The sequence below is a fragment of the Scyliorhinus canicula genome, chromosome 5 (genome assembly GCF_902713615.1).
Source record: "Scyliorhinus canicula chromosome 5, sScyCan1.1, whole genome shotgun sequence".
NCBI classification, from domain to species: domain Eukaryota; kingdom Metazoa; phylum Chordata; class Chondrichthyes; order Carcharhiniformes; family Scyliorhinidae; genus Scyliorhinus; species Scyliorhinus canicula.
In genome coordinates this window covers 200879278-200901973 of record NC_052150.1, presented here as the reverse complement: position 1 = coordinate 200901973, position 22696 = coordinate 200879278, and the positions used below count along the sequence as shown (strand labels likewise).

Sequence of the window (22696 nt, the reverse complement as noted above, 5' to 3'; positions counted from 1 at the left end):
GTCAGTACTCGCAAGAGTTCTACCATTTATTGTGTGGAGATGCCGGCGTTGGACTGGGGTGAGCACGGTAAGAAGTCTTACAACACCAGGTTAAAGTCCAACATGTTTGTTTCAAACACTAGCTTTCGGAGCACTGCTCCTTCCTCAGGTGAATGAAGAGGTATGTGCCAGAAATAAATATATATATATATAGACAAATTCAAAGATGCCAGACAATGCTTAGAATGTGAGCATTTGCAGGTAATTCAGTCTTTACAGATCCAGAGATAGGGGTAATCCCAGGTTAAAGAGGTATGAATTGTCTCAAGCCAGGACTTGGCTTGAGAAAATTCACAACTCTTTAACCTGGGGTTACCCCTATCTCTTGAAACGAACAAATTGGACTTTAACCTGGTGTTGTAAGACTTCTTACCATTTATTGTGTCATTCCTACATGCATTGGACCTTCCAATGCGCATTACCTCACTCGTGTCCGGATTTAAACTCCATCTGCCATTTCTCAGCCCAAGACTCCAACTGATTTATATCTTGCGGTATCCACTGACAATCCTCCTCACTATCCTGAACTCCACCAATTTTTGTGTCGTCTGCGAACTTACTAATCAGACCAGCTACATTTTCTTCCAAATCATTTATATACCCTATCAATAACAAAGGTCCCAGAACTGATCCCTGTGGAACGCCGCTAGTCACAACCTTCCATTGAAATGAAATGAAAATCGCTTATTGTCACGAGTAGGCTTCAATGAAGTTACTGTGAAAAGCCCCTAGTCGCCACATTCCGCCACCTGTTCGGGGAGGCTGTTACGGGAATCGAACCGTGCTGCTGGCCTGCTTGGTCTGCTTTCAAAGCCAGCGATTTAGCCCTGTGCTAAACAGCCCCATTGGTGTGAGTTTCAGCAGCAGGTGAGCCTAGATGGGGCAAAGTCAAGTGACAGACTGCCTACTTCCACCCTCAACCTCTGTCGTCAGGAAAACGTTGGCAGTTATGAAATAGTAGGGTGGTTGGTGCACCATTTGGTCCATCATGTCCATGTCGGCTCTCCTCCAGGACAGTTTCGCTAGTCCCAATCCCCTTCCCTCTCCCTGAAGCTGTAAGGATTTTCTCCCTTCAAGGTACTTGTTGAAAGCCATGATTGAATCTGTCTCCACCATGTTGTGCAGTAGCAGCTGGAGCTGAGACTGCCCAAACTTATTTTATTTTACATCCTTTTGATTTGATTTATTATTGTCACATGTATTAGTATACAGTGAAAAGTATTGTTTCTTGCATGCTGTACAAACTATGCATACCGAATATAGGGAAGGAAGGAGAGACTGCAAAATACGTTACAGTCATAGCAAGGGTGTAGAGAAAAGACCAATTTAATATTGCCTATTGGCAATCAGAAAGGAAATTTTCATCTGATCTGTCTGAGTTGGCCTTAGAAAGGAATGCACAATTTTGGAATGACCTCTTAGCTGTTACTGTTGCTCCATATTGATCAGCATGTGGGTTTTGTGAGGTAGGCTGATTTCTTAGGGCCCAAACTGAATTGGAATACAATTAAATACTTCATCTAGCAGCTAGTCAAGTTCCTATTACATATTCAAAGAGGTGGTGTTCAACAGAAATCCAGGATAATGTACTGGGGACCAGGTTTCGAAACAGCGCCAGGGTCCCAGGTTCGATTCCCGGCTTGGGTCACTGTCTGTGCGGAGCCTGCACGTTCTCCCCGTGTCTGCGTGGGTTTCCTCCGGGTGCTCAGGTTTCCTTCCACAAGTCCCGAAAGACGTGCTGTTAGGGAATTTGGACATTCTGAATTCTCCCTCCGTGTGTACCCGAACAGGCACCGGAGTGTGGTGACTAGGGGCTTTTCACAGTGGCTTCATTGCAGTGTTAATGTAAGCCTACTTCTGAATGTAATGAAGATTATTATTATCCCGCCATGGCCGACGGTGAAATTTGAATTCAGTAAAAAACTGGAATTAAAAGCTGAATCATGAATCCATTGTCGATTGTTGTAAAAACCCACCTGATTCACTAAATCTGCTGCCCTTGCCTGCTCTTGCCTGCATGTGATTCTAGACCCACAGCAATGGGGTTGATTCTTATATTTTAATTCATTTATTTTTAAATAAATTTAGAGTACCCAATTATTTTTTTTCCAATTAAGGGGCAATTTAGCGTGGCCAAACCAGCTACCCTGCACATCTATGGGTTGTGGGGGTGAAACCCACGCAGACACGGGGAGAATGTGAAAACTCCACACGACAGTGACCCAGGGCCGGGATTCGAACCCAGGTCCTCAGCACTATAGGCAGCGCTGTAAGCAATGCTAAATGTGATTGATTCTTAAATACCCTCTGAAATGGTCCAGCAAGTCACTCCGTTGAATGGAAATTGGGATAGGCCATAAATGCTGGCCTAGCCAGCGATGCCCACATGCCATGAAAGGGGAAAAAAAACAAAAGATGTGTTTGGGAAATTACTTCTTGAATAGTGAGTGGATCTCTGTACGGTGAGAAAACTGAATTGTTGAACAAAAGTAATTCATTTATTCTTTTTGATAGATACAAGATGATGCTTAATGGGCCACAGGGTACAGTGGTATAGTGGAAAAACTTTGAGAAGTAATATTGGATAAACACATTAATGTTTTTTTTTATGACCAACTAAAGATTGGCCAGAGAAATTGAGATCTCCATCATTACTGCAAAAGGATCCCAAAATGTGGTAAATGAAATTTTTGAAATGTCAACAGCTCTTCAACATCATTGCCAAGTCACTGAAGCAGCAGTAAACTTTGAGCTTACTTTGAACTCTCATACATTTTTTATTTCACTTTTGTAAATGGACATTTATTCTGCTTTTAATACTGCAGGTCGCTGGAATGTTGTATATCGGATGTCCCCCGAATAATTGCACACCTATCCATGACACGTTTTCTTTTTTTTTTGACAGTTATGATTTTAACTGCTGGTTCTCTGATTCTTTCAAAACCTTTCATTTTATTTTTGTTTGAAATAATTATATTGTTTGGCATTCTATTACTCGCTGTCCCAAAGCATTTTCTGCTGAGTCATGGTGACTATTGTAATGCGAGATCTATTTAAATGAGCTTCGGGAGCACTACACTATTGTTCATTGTTATTTGTCACAGACTTGAAGTGGAACTCTATCCCAATATATGTAACAGTAATAACTTTCACTCAGCACCTTAAACATAAGAGTTGTTTCACAGAAACCGTAATCAAACAAATGTCAATAGCAAGCCAAAGAAAGTGATATACTGGGTGGAGGGGGTTTGGTGATTAAACTTTTGGGCCAAATGGCATTTAAGGAAAGTCTTGAATGAGGAGGAGGTGGGGTAACAGAAAATTAGTTTGAGAATTCAGTACATAGAGCCCAGATGGTTAAAGACACAGCCATCAGAGGTTGAATGATGGGAATGTGAAGAAACCAGAGTTGGAGGAATACTCTAAGTGCAGTGGGACTGGAAATGGCCTACAGAGTCAGGGGAGAGTGAAGCCATGGAGGAATTTAGATACAAGGATGCAACTTTAAAGTTGGTGGTGTATGAATATTGGAAGCCAACATAAATCAGTGGAACAAAGCGGTGATGGGTGAATGCATTTTGGTCTGGAATAGATGTAACAGCTGAATTTTGGATGATCTTGTGATCATTGGCTGATCTTTTTAACCCCCTATTTCAAAGCAAAGGGGAGCCTTGAAATGGATATAATGACCAGTAGTAGATTGCTTTCTTAGTGCTTAGCCACTGTTTTCCTGTGTTCAGTAAATCTAAAATACGCTTTCTGGCACAGCTGTTTTCAGATTCAATTATGTGGTCTCATTGAAAGGCTACCCATCAATTTTAGCAATCAAAAATAGTATGTACCATGTGATATCAGTTTCATGTGCTTTTTGAGACCCCCAAGTTGAGGAAGTTGAATGTCTGAGTTATATTGCTGATTTTTACAGTATATTGCTCAATAAGCAACACTTTACTAATTTAACTATTATTTGTAATAGAGCATGAAAAAGAAGAACACAACCAAGCAAGCTATGGGCAGATATTTGGGTTACATTGTATCTCGCATGAAGGAGAGGGTGAGTATCCGTTTCAAGAATTAAATGTAGTTACCTGGTTTCCAAACTACAGTAAATTAGCTGTCCATTATTTTGTGCTACTGGCGTTGTTTTCCCTTTTGATTTTGTACCATAAAGTACATTAAGAGAACACAAGACAAAATAGAGAGCAGCAAAGACCATTTAGCGGATGGAGGTTTGCCTGTCCTCGTACTCCTGCTCACTCAGCCTAACATCCAACTGAATTTTGAATATTCGTCAGCAGTGTCCTTAATTACACTTTTGTCAGGACTCTTGTTTTACCTTTTACTAATAAGACCCGATTGTCTGGTTAATTGGAGGTGTTAAAAATACTACTTTATTGCTAATTGTTTGTTCACTTTAATACACTTGTATAAGAACTGAATCAAACCTTAGAAATGAAATATCATATAATACATAAGCAGGTCTGGTGCAATGGTTAGCATTGCTGCCTATGGCGCTGAGGACCCGGGTTTGCTACCGACCCCGGGTCACTGTCTGTGTGGAGTTTGCAATTCTCCCCATTTCTGTGTGGGTTTCAATACCACAACCCAAAGACGTGTGGATTAGGTGGATTGGCCACACTAAATTGTCCCTTAATTGTAAAAAAAAAATTGGTTACTCTAAATTTAAAAAAAATACATAAGTAGGTTAAATACAAGTAAAGCAGTAAACATGAAAGCATAAAGAAATCGCTTCAAAATAAACAAATAAGATGATTCAAGAATTCAGGAAGGCAGAAATTCAGCAACAAAACCTCGACCACAGGGTCTTACTTTAAGGGAATCCTTATCTATGGTCTAATCCCTCATTTACTCTCATTGGTTTCTAATTCTCAGATGAGATTTATTCAAATGGATGTCTGTTACTTAGTGGATGATTTATTCATCAAACATTGGCCAATTCTTAATTTGACTGGTGCCCATCAAAGTTAGTTCAGCGTCTACATGAGCAGGTTTCTCACGCCACCGCTGGCCGTAGACCTTGCTGTAATTAATTAGTTGATACATTCTTATTGTTAAATGCACTGAAATTCATTGTACAAAACGTTCACTTGAAACGATGTCTAAATTTCCACCATCAAGACACTGAGTTCAATAGTTGATTGATTATCTAAAACAATGACTGTAGTCTCACAGTCAGGCATTTTTCTAATAATTTCACTCTTTAGCTATGCATTCAATTAGCACCTAAAACTATCAATAAATCAATAATTTATCAACTTTATTCCTGCAAGGTGTGTCAAAATGTTTTATCGCCAGTTGAATTGTTAAATATTAAATTTACCTTTCATTGATTTAGATTAATAAAACAATATTTTTTGACTAGATTGTAATCTTATTTTCCCCAAATTGGATTTGAAAAGGGTTTTTTTTGTGGCCCAATATAACAATTTCAAATCAAGTATCATTCTGCTACTTTGGTACTTTAATTAGGAAAGTTGCAGAAGCTAAACTGCAGCCAATGTTTATGTACCACTGCTTTTACTAGGTTATTTTTTAAATAATCATAGAATTTACAGTGCAGAAGAAGCCATTCGGCCCATCGAGGCTGCACTGACCCTTGGAAAGAGCATTCCACTTAGGCCCACACCTCCACCCAATCCCTGTAACCCAGTAACCCCACCTAACATTTATTTGGACACTAAGGGCAATTTAGCGTGGCCAATCCACCCAACCGGCATACCTTTGGACTATGGGAGGAAACCGGAGCACCTGGAGGAAACCCACACAGACACGGGGAGAACGTGCAGACTCCACACAGACAGTGACCCAAGCCGGGAAGTGAACCTGGGACCCAGGAGCTGTGAAGCAACAGTGCCAACCACTGTGCTACAGTGCCACCCTGAAGATATTAAATAACGTGATTTTGTAGCACGTTTCGCACAAGACTCATATTAATAATAATAATCTTTATTAGTGTCACAAGTAGGCTACATTAACACTGCAATGAAGTTACTGTGAAAACCTCCTAGTCACCACATTCTGGTGCCTATTCGGATATATGGAGGGAGAATTCAGAATGTCCAATTCACCTAACAAGCACATCTTTCGGGACTTGTGGGAGGAAACCCACGCAGACGCAGGGAGAACGTGCAGACCTCACACAGACAGTGACCCAAACCGTTAATTGAACCCGAGTCCCCGGTGGTGTGAAGCAACAGCGCTAACCACTGTGCTACTGTGCCAACATGAATTTATAATGAGGTAACCAGTGCTGGAGATGATGGGTCATTGGGTTGTTGGCTCCAACTCACTTGTTGCCACCCTTACAGGGTCAGTAGTGGTTACAATTTGAAACTCTATCTTCCAAACCATTTTTTTTCAAACCATAATAGCTGAACATGTCTTAGCTACAGGGCAGTTTGTGATACTGAGAAAGTTAGTTATTGTAATCTACAGAGGATTGAAGTACAAACAGAGGATGTAATTATTTGGTTTTATTGTTTCCAAAAATGGAGATAACAGCTTTTCAGCACTTAGTTTCACCTAAACATGACTCTTGAAGCATGGCTTAACCATAGTCACGTATCTTACACTTATCCTGTTGTTAGCAAACTAGAAGTACTATTTTAAGGGAGTGGACAGAGGAACAGTCTGGGCACCAAGATTATGAGCAAAAAAACATTTGGAATTTACCCCTTTTTTATGAAGCATAATGGGAGATGTGAGGATCACCTTGATCATACTCGCTATCGGGCTGGTTTAGCACAGTGGGCTCACAGTAACTTCATTGAAGGCTACTTGTGACAATAATTATTATTATTATTTCTGATCAAATTCTGGTCATTGCAGCACCAATTATGGACACATGACAAGAATTTTATTCCAATTTTGCAGTTTTTTCTTGATCTTCAAAAAACAAATTTGCAGAATACATTTTTGGGAAGGATGATTTAGTAGAAATATCAGTGACGTTGTTATATTGGCATAGGATAGCTACAATCAATACCAAAACTACATTTTGGATCTGCAGCTGTTTTTCCATATAGACCACTAGATTGGTACCAAATCACAAATTTATTCTCCAGAGATGGTATATTTAAATCTGAGTCTTACACTGGGGGGAAGTCGCAACAATGTACACGTTTTATCTGATAACTGAGGTGTAATGGAAGAATTGCTTGACTCTCATTGAAAGATGGAACCTGGCTTGCATATGTCAGGGAAGTCCTGATGTCTATTGATCAGAAAACATGATGTGGAGATGTGCGTTGGACTGGGGTGAGCACAGTAAGAAGTCTTACAACACCAGGTTAAAGTCCAACATGTTTGTTTCAAACACTAGCTTTCGGAGCACTGCTCCTTCCTCAGGTGAATTACTGTGATCAGAAAACAAGATTACCTTTACAGAAATCTGTTGCTTTTGCAATAGATGGGGTGCCAGAGTGTTCGGATTAGTAAATGGGTCAACAAAACTTTGTGACGCTGAATTCTCGATATTTTGTTCCTTTTGTGGCAGCTTGGAGCACTGCATGAACATTGTTTTTGAAATTCGAATTACATCAAAACATCAAAAATCTCTGATTGAAAACTCAGACAGGAAAATGTCCCTTTCTTAGATCTCCTGCTTCAGTATGCTGCAATTTAGAATGGAGTTTATGGATTTTTTTGGTATTGCTCAATCTTGTTAAAGTATTCATGGAAGAAAAATGCAGAAGTGCACCATGAATTAACAGGACCTCAGTGCATTTGAATTTGGCCTTTTTCTAGACATGCTGCTGCAGCAATTAAGTTAAATATTAAATTTCAATGGAAGATGTTCAATGTTAACTGAGCTTGAGCAATGTGTGTTTGCCTTTTAAAACAATTTTCAAGCACATTAGACGTTCTTGCAAAGATGTATGCTGGGACGCTTCTCAGCCACTATTGCAGTTAATGAAATTGGTAATATGATAGATGATTTACAGAGCTCCAAGCCTTGCACAACCTTCTGGGTATTCAAGATAGTTAAAGGGAAATGTGTTCTTGTTGGTTCCTCAAAGTAATTTCTGTTGTAAATTTTCAAGGCTCTTACTGAGCAGTTAGTCATGTTTTGCAGTATATTGTGTGTAAGTTAAATATCGAATGAACACAGTTTTGTTTTTGTTTCAGAATTTCAGTATATATATTTTATGCAAAGTGAAATATTTACTGAACCACAGAATTACAACACAGGACACCATTTGTCCCATAGCGTCTGCACCAGCCCGCCACATGAGCAATATGGCTTGGTGCCTTCTCCCCATACCCATGTACATCGTTTGTATTCAAGTAATCATCTAATGCCCTCTTGAATGCATCGATTTGAACCTGAGTCTACCACATTTCCAGGCAGTGCAATCTAGACCCAAGCCATTCGTTGTGTGAAAAGGTTTTTTCTCACATCAAATTTGCCTCTTTTGCAAATTATTTTAAATCTCATTGCTCAGTGTCGCCTATCGATCGCCAACGAGTGAGAAGGATATCGAAGAACAAATCTGCAGGGAAATTACAGAGAGATGCAAACATTATAATTGGGGGACTTTAATTACCCAAGTAGACAGGGTCATTGGTAGTGTAAAGTGCGAAGAGGGGCAAAACTTCCTAGATTGTGTTCAGGATAACTTTCTACAGCAATATATGTGTCCTGTCAAATGAAAAAGGATGTACTGATTGACCTGGTTCTTGAAAATGAGGTGGGCCAAGTCGATCAGGTGTCAGTGGGGAAACATTCAAAAGACCGTGATCTTTGTACTGTAAGGTTTAGAATGATGATAGAAAAGGATAATAGACAATCCAGAATCAAAATAATTAACTGGAAGAGATCCAACTTCAATGGGGCAAGAACTGAGCTAGGCCAGTTAGATTGGAATGAAAGGTTGGCAGGAAAAACTGTAGCTGAATAATGGGCTACCTTCAAAACAGAAGTCGGCTGGATACAGTCACGGTAGATTCCCTTAAAAGGAAACGGTAGGACAAACAAATCCTTTGCTCCCTGGTTGAAAGAGGAGATAGTAGTTAAATGTGCTCATGACAGGTGTCGGGTAGAAAATACAATTGAGAACCAAGAGGAATACAAAAGGATCAGAGAGGAGGTAAAAAACACACTGGAGAAACAAAGAGGGAATATGAGAAAAGACTGACAGCCAACATAAAGGTGAATCCCAAAGTCTTCTCCAGGCATATAAGTAGTAAAAGAGTGGTAAAAGGAGTAGTAGGGCGATTAGGGATCTATAAAGGAATTGACACATGGAGGCTGGGGTATTAAATGAATTTTTTGTATCTGTCTTCACCAAGACTGTAGATGCTACCCAGGTCATGGTGACAGATGAAGAAACTTGAAGGGCTCAAAATTGATGAGCAGGAACTGCTGAATAGACTCTCTGTACTTAAAGTTGACAAGGCACTGGGACTGACTGGGTGAGATGCATCCAAGGATATTGAAGAAAGTGAGAATGGAAATTGTAGGGGCACTGACCATAATCTTCCAGTCTTTTCTAGATTTAGGGACGGTGCCAGAGGACTAGAGAATTGCAAATGTTACACCCTTGCTCAAAAAGGTTGTAAGGATAGCCCCCGCAATTACAGAGTGTTTAAAATCAGTGGTGGGCAAGCTTAGAGAAACAATTAACAAGGATAGGACTAGTAAGCACATGGTAAAATGTGGGTTGATTAGGAGGAACCAGCATGGATTTCTTAAGGGGAAAACTTGTTCATTAAATTGCTGGGTTTTTTAGAGGAGGTACGGCGGCACAGTGGTCAGCACTGCTGCATCACAGCGCGAGGGACCCGGGTTCTATTCCTGCCTTGGGTGACTGTCTGTGTGAAGTTTGCACTTTCTCCCCGTGTTTGGTTGGGTTCCCTCCGGGTGCTCCGGTTTCCTCCCACAGTCCAACGGTGGCCGAATGGTCTCTTTCTGCACTGTAGGTGTTCTATTGCATTCTGTGGTAAGAGAAAGGGCCGATGAGGGTAATGCTGTTGATGTAGGGTAGACGGACTTTCAAATTTTGTTGCCTGTAATCTTAAAGAATATTTAAGGCCTGATTTCCAGTCTCCGGATTGTCTGAGACCGAACGTATGACTGAAGCTGTGCGCTGGAGCCCTGTGGAGTCTTTATGCGTCGAAGTACGTGGGAATTGTTTGGGAAGTTTAAACTTTTTGTTGGCTCTCCAGGACCCTCTGTAAATGTCTCTGAGTTATGAATTGGAGACTTCGGACGGTTCAGCTGTACTTATCTAGGTTGTTAGCCCGTTTTATGGACCAGAGTTGGGTTAATTTAAACACTAATTTTTCCTCTCCATCCGTACACAAGGTGTTTTGATTTGTTTCCCTCTTTATAAGTGGTGGTGTATTTCCCAACCCTTAGTTTTGGTTTTCTATTAATGACCCTGCAGCAAACTCGAGATTTAATTAACCAGAAGTATTAGTTAATTTGCACACGCTCAAAACACGGAAAGAGGGTTTGCAATGCCCCCCTCGGCTTCAGAAGGATCATGGAAAGAAGCATTTACAGTGCAGAGACTCCAGTGGGAAGAAATATTGTTTCTCATTGATTGCAGAGTTCAGAATCAAAGTCCAATGAGGTATTTCTTCACAGAGGTCGGCGGGCTGAAGACATGTTGTAAAATTCACTTTTATGGTGGTGTTCACTTCACATAATGAGATAGGATCACAGATCTGAATCAGTCTTGTAGATGATGACATAGAACTTCCAACAGGAGCACTGTAGATGGGGCCAGGTGTTCAACATGTGTGAGTTCCTTTTATGTAAAGCTGCCAGGTGAATGATGAACAGCAGACTGAGACTATGTAGTTCAGCAAGGCAGTATTACTTTTCCACAAGCCAGAGGCACATGTCGCATGTTTCCTGCCACTCCACCATCTTTGACAAAAGATGCATGTTCATTATCTGGATTCCAAAGAGCCTTGGCCATTAGGAGTTGAAGGGAAGATTTGCAGGGCCTTTGTTTTAGCAGCTGATTCAATCCAACTCCTAGTCAGCCTGGGATATTAAATGCAGGTGGGTTGGGCTGTGCTCAGGTGGTCGTTAGTAGCTCCTCCGAGATAAACGGTGTTAGATTTCCGAAACTGCAAAGTGGCTTAATTTGTTCTGGAAAATAGTCATTTGAGGATATTTTATAAAAATATGGTGTGAGAACTTAGTCCCTCACACTCGCGACTACTTGCCTGACCCGTGACCAGAAACCCATTTACCCCTTTCTATCCCCAACCACTTAACCTCTCAAACATCCCCACCCGTACCAACATTCAAACTGGACCTTTAAACTTGCCACATGGCTGGTGCTGTAAACAGGAGCGTTGTCCAAATGATTGTATGCGAGCAGCAGCAATGTGACAATTATTGCTGGGGATCCGAAGGTTTGGATTTGTTTTATTGTCACGTGTTCTGAAGTACAGTGAAAGGTATTGTTCTGCGTACAGTCCAGCCAGAACGTTCCATACATAGACACAGGCAGCGGGTAAGCATAAGGAGTGCAGTACTACTCAATAGAGAAGATGTGCGAAGAGATCAGCTCAGTCCATAAGAGGGTATTCAGGAGTCTGATAACAGTGAGGAAGCAGCTGTTTTTGAACCTGTTAGTGCGTGTTCTCAGACTTTGATAGCTCCTGCGCGATGGAAGAGGTTGGAAGAGAGAATAGCCCGGGTGGGAGGGGTCTTTGATTAAGCTGCCTGCTTTCCCAAGGCAACAGGAGGTGTAGACAGAGTCAATGGATGGGAGGCGGGTTTGCCTGATGGACTGGGCTGTGTTCACGACTCTCTGTAGTTGTCACGATCATGGCCCGAGCAGTTGCTACACCAGGCTGTGGTGCAGCCAGATAGGATGCTTTCTATGGTGCATCTGTAAAAATTGGTAAGAGTCACTGTAGACATGCTGAATTTCCTTAGTTTCCTGAGGAAGTATAGGCGCTGTTGTGCTTTCTTGGTCATAGCATTGACATGGGTGGACAGATTGTTGGTGATGTGCACACCTAGGAATTTGAAAATATCAACCACCTCCACCTCTACCATTCATGCATACAGGGGCATGTACAATACTTTGCTTCATGAAGTCAATGACCAGCTCTTCAGTTTTGCTCAAGTTGAGAGAGAGGTGCACCACGCCACTAGGTTCTTTTTCTCTCACCTGTACTCTGACTCATCGTTGTTTGAGATCCGACCCACTACGGTCGTGTCATCAGCAAACCTGTAGATGGAGTTGGAGCCAAATTTTGCCACACAGTTATGTGTGTGTAGGAAGTATAGTATGCAGCCTTGCGGGGCCCCGGTATTGAGGACTATCGTGGCGGAGGTTTTGCTGTTGAACCTTGCTGATTGTGGTCTATGGGTCAGGAAGTCGAGGATCCAGTTACAGAGGGAGGAGCCAAGTCCTAGGTTTTGGGGTTTTGATATGAGCTTGGCTGGGTTTATGGTGTTGAAAGCTGAGCTGTAGTCAATAAATAGGAGTCTGACATTAGGAATCCTTGTTGTCGAGATGTTCCAGGGATGAGTGTAGGTCCAGGGACATGGCATCTGCTGTGGACCATTTGTGGTGGTATGCGAATTGCAGTGAATCAAGGCATTCGGTGCATATGGAGTTGATGAGTCTCTTGACCAATCTCTCAAAGCACTTCATAATGATCGATGACAAGGCCACCGGACGGTAGTCATTGAGACACGTTGCCTAGCTCTTCTTTGGCACTGATGGTGGTGGTCTTCTTGAAGTAGGTGGGAACCTTGGAAAGGAGTAGGGAGAGGTTGAAGATGTCCACTAAAACACCTGCCATCTGGTCCGAGCAGGATCTGAGTGCACAACCAGGATCCGTCGCTTTCCGAGGGTTCACTTTCAAGAAGGCCAATCTGACTTCGGTAGCTGTAGCAGACGGTAGGTATGTGTGTGCCCAAGGCTTCTGGGGCAGTTGACAACAGTTTGGTTTCCTGCTTGAACCAAGCATAGAATGCATTGAGTTCATCGGGGAGGGGTGCACTACTGCCGGAGATTCTACTCGGCTTTGCCTTGTAGCGCGTTATTTTGTTTAAACCTTGCCACAACCAACGAGAGTCCGTGACGTTAGTCTGTGATTCTAGCTTAGCCTGGTATTGTCTCTTGGTATCCCTGATGGCTTTGCGGAGGTTTTACCTGAATTTCCTGTATAGGTCAGGGTCGCCTGTCTTGAATGCCTCAGACCTGACCATCAGTAGGGAGTGACTCTCCCGATTAAGCCATGGTTTCTAGTTGGAGTACATACGCACTACCTTCTTTGGCATGCTGTCTTCTATACACTTACTGATGAGTCTGTGGCATACTCATTTAGGTTGGCCACTGAGTACTTGAATATGGACCAGTCCACTGACTCCAAGCAGCCACTTGGAACTCTTCTGTTGCCTCGGACCAGCCTTCTTAACCGGTTTCTCCCGCTTAGTTTCTGCTTGTATGCTGGCAGAAGGAGCACCGTCTTGTTGTCCAATTTTCTGAAGTGCGGTCGGGGGATGGATTTGGGCTTTTGTTTTACAGTAATCAAAATACTTCCCCAGTGTCCAAATTCTTGATTTAAGCCATAATTAAAATCTGATCCACATTTATTAGTGCTGTCGTATGATGGTTCTGTTCTGTATTTTTCACTTCCCACACTTATTCACCAGTTACACTTATTTGCCTCATGAGATTTCTTATTTTTAACCTCACTAGAGAAACTTCAGATCTGAATGTTACAATAGCATTACTTGGCTTAGCAGAGACGTCGGCATTTGCTTTATTAATACACAGTTTCATATCCCCTTTTGGGTCTCGATATCAGCCCTAAGGCCACCTAATCATTTTTTGGTTTGGTACTTCTCTGTACTTGCTGCGGCTAAATCTCAGAGTCATTAATGGCTGCAAGCTCCGAAAACTAGCCTTGCTTATTTTGAGTTATTGGAGATGCTGAACTATAGAGACTGCAGTTTAAATGGCTGACTTGCTCCCTGGTTCATATGGAACTCAGATGTTGGTAATAAAACTTCAGGGCATGTATTAAAACTAAGACTTCTTCTTTAAGATGGTAACTTTTTTTTGAAAAAAAGAACTTTGATAGGTTAAGGGAGAGTTTTTGCTCCATCCCCGTCACCCTCTTAAACACCATGTAACTTTTCTTCAATATTTAAGTAAACCTAAGCAGGTTTAAGAATACTATAAAAAATCAGTTTTCCCAGGCACAAGAAGGCTTGCTTTCACAGGAAGTTATTTTAAACGTGGGTTTCTATTATGCGTGAACACCAAATTCTATGTGATGTTTGCTATTAATGTGATTTCGCTCCCAGGACATTCAATGAATTCAACATCTTTTGCTCTATAAATAGTTGTGATTTGATAAATTTGATCTTTTAAAGTTAAAGACCGCCGCCAAGACAGCAACATGAATTGTTCCCGTCATTGGATTGAATTTTGTTTATTGTCACGTGTACCGAGGTATAGTGAAAAGTATTTTTCTGTGAGCAGTTCAACAGATTATTAAGTACATGAAAAGAAAACAAAAAAAAAAAACATAATAGGGCAACACAATGTAACTACATAAACACCGGCATCGGGTGAAGCATACAGGTGTTAATTAGGTCCGTCCATAAGAGGGTCGTTTAAGAGTCTGCTAGCAGTGGGGAAGAAACTGTTTTTGAGTCTGTTCGTGCATGTTCTCAGACTTTTGTATCTGGGAGAAGTGGGAAGAGTGAGTAGGTTGGGTGGGAGGGGTCTTTGATTATGCTGCCCGCTTTCCCCAGGCAGCAGGATGTGCAGATGGAGTCAATGGATGGGAGGCAGGTTTGCGTGATGGACTGGGCTGTGTTCATGACTCTCTGAAGTTTCTTGGGGTCTTGGGCCGAGCAGTTGCCATACCAGGCTGTGATGCAGCCAGATAGGATGCTTTTTATGGTGCATCTGTAAAAGTTGGTAAGATTTAGCAACCTTTATCTAGTTTTTCAAGTTTAGAGATAATCAGACCCTCATTTAATAAGAATGTTGTAGCTTTGTTAAGTTATCGGGCTACTAGTTTAAAACTGAAGGCATTAATTCTTGGCGGGTGAGCAGTTCCAGGTCATTGACGTATAAGACCATAAGACATGGAAGCAGAATTAGGCCACTCGGCCCATCGAGTCTGCTCCATCATTCAATCGTGGCTGATATTTTTCTCACCCCCTTCTCCCCATTACCCCATATTCCCTTATTAATCAAGACTTGTGCAATAAACAAAAGGCCATGGAATTAGACCAAAAAGAAAACTTTTTTTTAAACAAACAATTTTATTGAGGTAGTTTTTCGGCATTGTAAACAATTACAGACATCAACAAAAAGAAAGCAAAAAAGGCAAAAATGTGCAAACATCCACGGACATTCAATACTTCAATCGTAACATACTGCACAAGCCCGCTCCCCTCCCACCGGTACTACCCGCCAATTTATCCCTCCTACTCTACTCTAACCCCCCCCCCCCCCGACTCTCCTGCAAAGAAGTCAATGAATGGTTGCCACCTTCGGGCGAACCCCCTCAAGGCAAAGTTATTTTTTTCCATCTCCAGAAAACTCAACATGTCCGAAAATCACAACTCAGTCTTCGGGGTTTTTGAGTCCCTCCATGCCAGCAGTATTCGTCGCCGGGCTATCAGGGAAGCAAAGGCCAAAACATCGGCCTCTTTCTCACCCTGGACTCCCGGGTCTTCTGAAACCCCAAAAATTGCCAACCCCGGACCCATCGCCACCCTTGTTTTTAGTACCCGGGACATGATCCCTGCAAATCCCTCACAGTACCCCCTAAGCATCGGGCATGTCCAAAACATGTGTACGTGGTTCGCTGGTCCTCCTGCGCACCTAGCGCATTTGTCCTCTACCCCAAAGAATTTGCTCGTCCGGGCCACCGTCATGTGGGCCCGGTGAACGACCTTAAATTGCATCAGGCCGGGCCTGGCACATGTTGCGGTCGAATTCACCCTACTCAGGGCTTCTGCCCACAGCCCGTCCTCCATTTCCCCGCCTAGTTCCTCCTCCCATTTGAGTTTTAGTTCCTCCGTCTGGGACCCTTCCCCCTTCATGAGCACCTTATTAATATCAGAGACTACCCTCCCCTCCTTCCCCCCTAGAGACTATTCTGTCTTGGATCCCCATTGGCGGGAGGCATGGGAAGGGTGAGACCTGTCTACGGACAAAGTCCCGCAACTGTAGGTACCTGAAATTTTTTCCCCTTACCAGACCAAATTTCTCCTCCAAGCTCCTCAAACTCGCAAAGCTCCCTTCCAGGAACATATCGCCCACCCTCCCCACCCCCACCCGCCACCATGCTCGAAACCCCCCATCCATATTCCCGGGGGCAAACCGATGGTTGTCGCAGATTGGCGCCCAGACAGGCGCCCCCACCTCCCCTACGTGCCTCCTCCACTGGCCCCATATCCGCAGGGTCGCCACCACTACCGGGCTGGTGGAGTACCTGGCCGGCGGCAACGGTAGAGGAGCCGTGACCAGGGCTGCCAAGCTGGAGCCCCTGCATGAAGCCGCCACCACCTGCTCCCAGATAGACCCCGTACCCACCATCCACTTCCTTACTAATCAGACTCGGCAATGCCAGCCCTCCCTCGCTGCGGCTCCTCTCAAGCATCGCCTTCTTCAACGCGGGGATTTTCCCGCCCAGACAAAGGTCATGATCACCTTGTTAACCCTTTTGAAGAAGGACTGTGGGATAAAGATCGGGAGGCACTGAAAAATTAACAGGAATCTAGGGAGGATCGTCATCTTTACAGTCTGCACTCTCCCTGCCAGCGACAGCGGGAGTGCCCCATCTCCGAAACTTTCCCTTCATTTGTTCCACCACCCTGGCCAAATTTAACTTGTGCAACCTGCCCCAGTCTCGCGCCACCTGGATCCCCAAGTACCGAAAATTTTCCTCAACCAGCCTAAATGGTAGCCCTCTCAATCTGTTCTCCTGGCCCCTTGCCTGCACGACAAACATTTCACTCTTGGCCATATTTAATTTGTACCCTGAGAACTGGCAGAACTTACTCAATGTTTCCAGAATACTTCCCATCCCGGCCAATGGGTCCGACACGTACAGGAGAAGGTCGTCCGAATAAAGAGAGATCCTGTGTTCCACCCCGCCCCTAAACATCCCCTTCCATCCCTTTGCGGCTCTCAGCGCAATCGCCAGCGGCTCTATGGCCAGCGCAAACAGCAGCGGGGAGAGCAGAAAGCCCTGTCTGGTCCCGCGGTGTAGTCTAAAATACTCTGACACTTCTCTGTTTGTCCTGACGCTGGCCTTTGGGGCCTGATATAATAGCTTGATCCAATTCACCAGTCCCTCCCCGAACCCAAACCGTCCGAGCACCTCCTATAGATAGCCCCACTCCACCCGGTCGAAGGCCTTCTCGGCATCCATTGCCACCACTACCTCCACCTCCTTGCTGTCGGGGGCATCGTTATCACATTGAGTAATCTTCTCAAGTTGGCCGACAGCTGCCTGCCATTCACAATCCCAGTTTGGTCGTCCCCAATCACCTCCGGTACGCAGTCCTCAATTCTAATCGGCAGTACCTTTGCCAGGAGCTTGACATCTACATTGATCAGGGAGATTGGCCTGTATGACCCGCACGCTTCCGGGTCCTTACCCCGCTTCAATATCAGTGATATGGTGGCTTGCGACATCGGCGGTGGCAGGGTCCCTCTGTTCCTTGCCTCATTAAAAGCCCTCGCCAAGACCGGACCCATTAACTCAGAGAACTTCTTATAAAACTCTACTGGGTATCCATCTGGCCCTGGGGCTTTCCCCGACTGCATGGCCTTTCGGCCCCCCCAATACCTCCTCCACTCTAATCGGGGCCCCCAGCCCATCCACTCGCCCCCCACCTACTGTTGGAAATGTTAACCCGTCCAGAAACCTTTTCATCTCCTCTGGTTCTTCCGGGGGCTCCGAAGTGTACAGCTTGCTATAGAAGTCCCGGAATACCTTATTCAATCCTGCCGGGTCCTCCACTCTGCACCCCTCCCCATCCATCACTCTACTTATTTCCCTGGCTGCCTCCCTCTTCGAGTTGCTGCGCTAACAATCTGCTAGCCTTTTCCCCATGCTCGTACACCACACCCCTCGCCTTCCCAAGCTGTTCCACGGCCCTACTCGTGGATAGCACCCCCAGTTCCGCCTGTAGTCTCTGCCTCTCCCTGAGTAAATCCTCCCCCGGGGACTCCGCGTGTTCCTCGTCTATCTGACCCATTTCCCTAACCAATCTGTCCATCTCTGCCCTGTCCGCCTTGGCTCTGTGTGCCCCAATTGAGATCAACTCTCCCCGCACTACTGCCTTTAACGCCTCCCGCAGGGTCGCCGCTGAGACCTCCCCCGTATCATTTACCTGCAAGTAGTTTTGGATACACCTCCGAAGCCTCTCCCAAATCCCCTCCTCCGACAACAGTCCCACGTCTAGCCTCCATTGTGGGCGTTGGTGATTTGCCCCTCCGACCTGCACGTCTACCCAGTGCAGGGCATGGTCCGTGATAGTGATTGCTGACTATTCCGTGTTCTTTACGTCCCCTATACAGTCCCTGCTTAGGACAAAGAAGTCTATCCTAGAAAATACTTTATGGACGTGCGAGTAAAACAAGTAGCCCCTTCCCGTCGGCTGTCTGGCTCTCCAGGGGTCCACTGCCCCCATTTGCTCCATAAACCCTTTCAGCTCCCTTGCCATTGCTGGGAGTCTACCCATTCTGGGACACGACCGATGCAGCGCCGGGTCAAGGACCATGTTAAAGGCCCCCCCCCCCCCCCCATTATTAGCCTACGAGAGTCCAGGTCCGGGATCTTCTCCAGCACTCCTTTTAATAAAGTCCACGTCGTACAAGTTTGGGGCATATATATTCACCAGCATCACTCTTCTCCCCTCCAGTCTGCCCCTTACCATCAGGTATCTGCCCCCCCTGTGTGCGGCTATGCCCTCTGCCTCAAATTGCACACGCTTGTTGATCATGATTGCCACCCCCCTGGACTTCGAGTCCAAGTCCGAGTGGAAGACCTGGCTAATCCAGCCCTTCCTTAGCCTGGTCTGGTCAGATACTTTCAGATGTGTCTCCTGCAACATAATTACGTCCGCCCTCAGAGCCCGCAAATGCGCGAACACCTGTGCCCTCTTAACCGGCCCATTCAGTCCCCCGACATTGCAGGTGATCAGCCTGGTTGGGGGCACAACCACCACCCCCCCCCCCCCCCCTCCCCCCTCCCCCAAACGCCAGTCAGCCATAGCCTTTCTCGGGCCAGCCCCCGGCCCGTGCGTCGCGCCATTCTTGGCCCGCCTCTTGGCTGCCTCCACCCTCGACCTCCTTCCCACTGCCTACTTCAAATCCCTCCCACGTCAGCAGAACACCCCCCCCCCCCCCCCCCCCCAAGCAACATCCCCCGGTAACCTCACCCCCACCACCCATTGGCTGCATTCTTCCACCCCCCCCCCCCCCCCCCCGACTCCCTTGACTAGCCAATCTGCTAGCCCGGTGACTCCTCACTCCGGCGCCCCCCTGTCTCATTCCTATTGTTTCCCCGTCCTCATCCCCACTCCCCGGCGCCCCATCCCCCTCTCCAGCCCACTGGAGCAAACTCACTGGCACAGGAAGGCATGAACATCAGTAAAACAAAAGCCCCCCAACCCACATCCTTAACCCCCCTCGCTGACCGGCCACCCTTAGTTACAATACCGGCTCCAGTGCACTCAGTGAGCCCCACAAAAAGTAAAAATCCACACGAAAAGGAAAAAACAGAAAAAAGAGGAAGAACAAGAAAAAAACCAAAGAAAAAAACAGTAACCAAAAACAAAGGGAAGAGTCCCAAATGTCCCGCTTGGCACCTTTAACTCAGCAAACCGTTGAACAGCGGTCCAGCCACATTCGACGTCCCTTCATACGATGGTTCTTGGGTCCTAATTCGCGCCCGTGGGACCTCTTTTCGGGGCTAGCCCCTGATCCCTCGCAAAGTCCATCGCTTCTTCAGGCTCGGAGAAGTAGTGGTGTTGACCCTGATGCGTGACCCAAAGACGGGCCGGGAACAGCAGACCAAACTTCACGTGCTTCTTGAACAGCACCTCCTTGACTTGTTTAAAGGCTGCTCGCCGCCGAGCCACCTCCTGGCTTAGGTCCTGGTATATGCGAAGAACACTGTTGTTCCACGTGCTGCTCCTGGTGCTCTTCGCCCACCGCAGCACCCACTCCTTGTCCACAAACCTGTGGAACCTGATCACCATCGGACAGGGGGGTCCCCCCAGCCGCCCCTGTCTCGCCTGTACTCTGTGTGCCCCCTCCAGCTCCGGCGGTCGCGGAAAGGCTTCAGCCCCCATCAGCTGCATCAACAGGTCTGCCACAAACGCTGCGGCATCAGCTCCCTCAGCCCCCTCCGGGAGGCCGATGATCCTCAGATTATTCCTGCGGGCTCTATTCTCCAACTCCTCCACTCTGTCCAGCAGTCTTCTCTGCCGCTCTTTCAGCCCGTCGATTTCTAACGCCGCAATCGTCTGCGCATCCGCCTGCTCCTCCACCGCCTCTCCCAGCTCCTTAACTTTTACATCTTGAGCATCCAGCCTCTGATTCAGCTGATCCACTGCCTTCTGAAGTGGGTCCAAGTTGTCCCGCTTCAGCGACTCAAAATTGCTCTTCATCACCTGGAGCATGTTATCCAGCGCCTGCTGGATTGCTGAGTCAGAGGTGCGGTGTCCGCCATCTTAGGTTCCAGGTCAGCTTCCTCTGCTCCTTGCCTCTGTCCCTTTCTCTCTCTTCCTCTGCTTCCTGGACTCCTGCGGTTCCATGTACTGCAGCCCGTTCCCCCGCACTTCCGCGGCCGCCTTTTTGCCGCTCCTCAGTCCCGCTATCGTGGCGAATCAGCCCCTAAAGCCCCGCCGGAGTGAGAGCCCGCCGAATGTACGGCTCACTCGATCATCGCCACCACCGGAAGACACCAAAAAGAAAAAGTTTTAAAAATTTAGACTACCCAATTATTTTTTTTCCAATTAAGGGGCAATTTAGTGTAGCCAATCCACCTACGCTGCACATCTTTGGGTTGTTGGGGTGAAACCTATGCAAACAAGGGGAGAATGTGCAAACTCCACATGGACAGTGACCCAGGGCCGGGATTCAAACCCGGGTCCTCAGTGCCCTAGACAGTAGTGCTAGCCACTGTGCTGCCTTAACCAAAGAGAAAACTTGTTTTAAATTTCATATTTTTTTCGTGCCAATCCCGCAGTTCCTCCAAACAAAGAAAAAGTGACATTTAGAAAAGCAATAGGAGCGGACCTTGCTGATACTGAGGGAGTTGAGATTTTGGAACTATTGCCACCAGAATAGAGAAGGAGAAAAGATTTAATCACTTTATTTTTTAAAAAAAAGTTTTGACTAGTACTGGGAGAATTGGTGAAGAAATGCCATTGATTTGAAACTACCACTAGGGAAGCCAGAAATGCTGAAAGAACAAATATCTTGATGCGGGGTTTGAGGTTGGAATTTGTTGCTGCAGGTAGTGATCAAGGAAGAGCTTATTGCCCGTTTTTTAGAAAGGGAACACAATTGAAGCCGCGATCAGAGCAGTGACATTAGTCTGGGATTGCTTCAGATTAATGGACTGGATGGCATCCTTTTTGTGCTGAAAGTAGTCAGTGAGGAAATGAAAGGTTATTGTTAATTACTGTTATTGTCACCAAAATTAAATAATGGAGTAAACGTGTAACGCCAAACGTTTGCTTTTCTTGCTAGTACAAAACAAAACAAATTTATAATCCAGTATTTCTGTCAGATTACCAAGTTTTAGCTCACTAGACTAGTGATGTGAAAATTTTGAGGACCGTCTTGTGTCTTGAACCAAAATTTGTGTTTGTGTAAATTCAAGTTTCATTTCCTTTTGGGATGATTGTGATTGTATTAACATTGTGCTTAAGTTTACAAGAATATTCCATGCATTCTGAATGTTTCCAAAAACCTTTGTGACTTTTTCATTTGGTCGAGTAGAATTGAAATTTTTTTAATGCTTGAAGCATTAAAAGCTTAGTTTTTGAAGGTTATGTGTTTAAAGCTGGTGATATAGATGTATGTACAGAAAACTGGATTCTAAATTACATAGAATTACAGCAAGGAGCAGGCTGATGAACCTAATTAATGCATGTTGGTGTTTATCCTGTAAATCCTGATCCCATGCCTGCCCTATTCGCATTACCTCTCAACTGCCTGTCTAATCTGTTCTTAAATGTTAACATAGTCTCCACTTCAATCACTAACTCTGGCAGTGTATTCCACAGCGTCGCACTTAAGTGTAAAGAAAGTTTTCTTTCTCCCTGCTCTCTGCGCTAAATCTTTCATTTAATCTCCTATCCTTTGTGACCTTATTGCAGACCTAACAATAATAATCTTTATTGTTACAAGTAGGCTTCCGTTAACACTGCAATGAAATTACTGTGAAAAGCCCCTAGTCGCCACAGTCTGGCACCTATTCGAGTACACTGAGGGAGAATTCAGAATGTCCAAATCACCTAACAGCACGTCCTTCGGGACTTGTGGGAGGAAACCTGGAGCACCCGGAGGAAACCCACGCAGATGGGGGGAGAATGTGCAGACTCCGTACTAGACTGTGACCCAAGCCCGGAATTGAACCTGGAACCCTGGCGCCGTGAAGC

The 22696-nt window shown here is 45.1% G+C and overlaps 1 protein-coding gene across 7 annotated transcripts in view; it reads left to right on the top strand.

The window, feature by feature from the left end:
• Positions 1-22696, top strand: part of zmynd11 (zinc finger, MYND-type containing 11) — a 254526-nt gene that overhangs the window by 151475 nt on the left and 80355 nt on the right. For all 7 annotated transcript variants that reach the window (XM_038798349.1, XM_038798347.1, XM_038798350.1 and 4 more), the window contains one exon: positions 4016-4093. In XM_038798349.1, coding sequence (XP_038654277.1) covers positions 4016-4093 — 78 coding nt within the window. The remainder of the gene's footprint in view (positions 1-4015; positions 4094-22696) is intronic.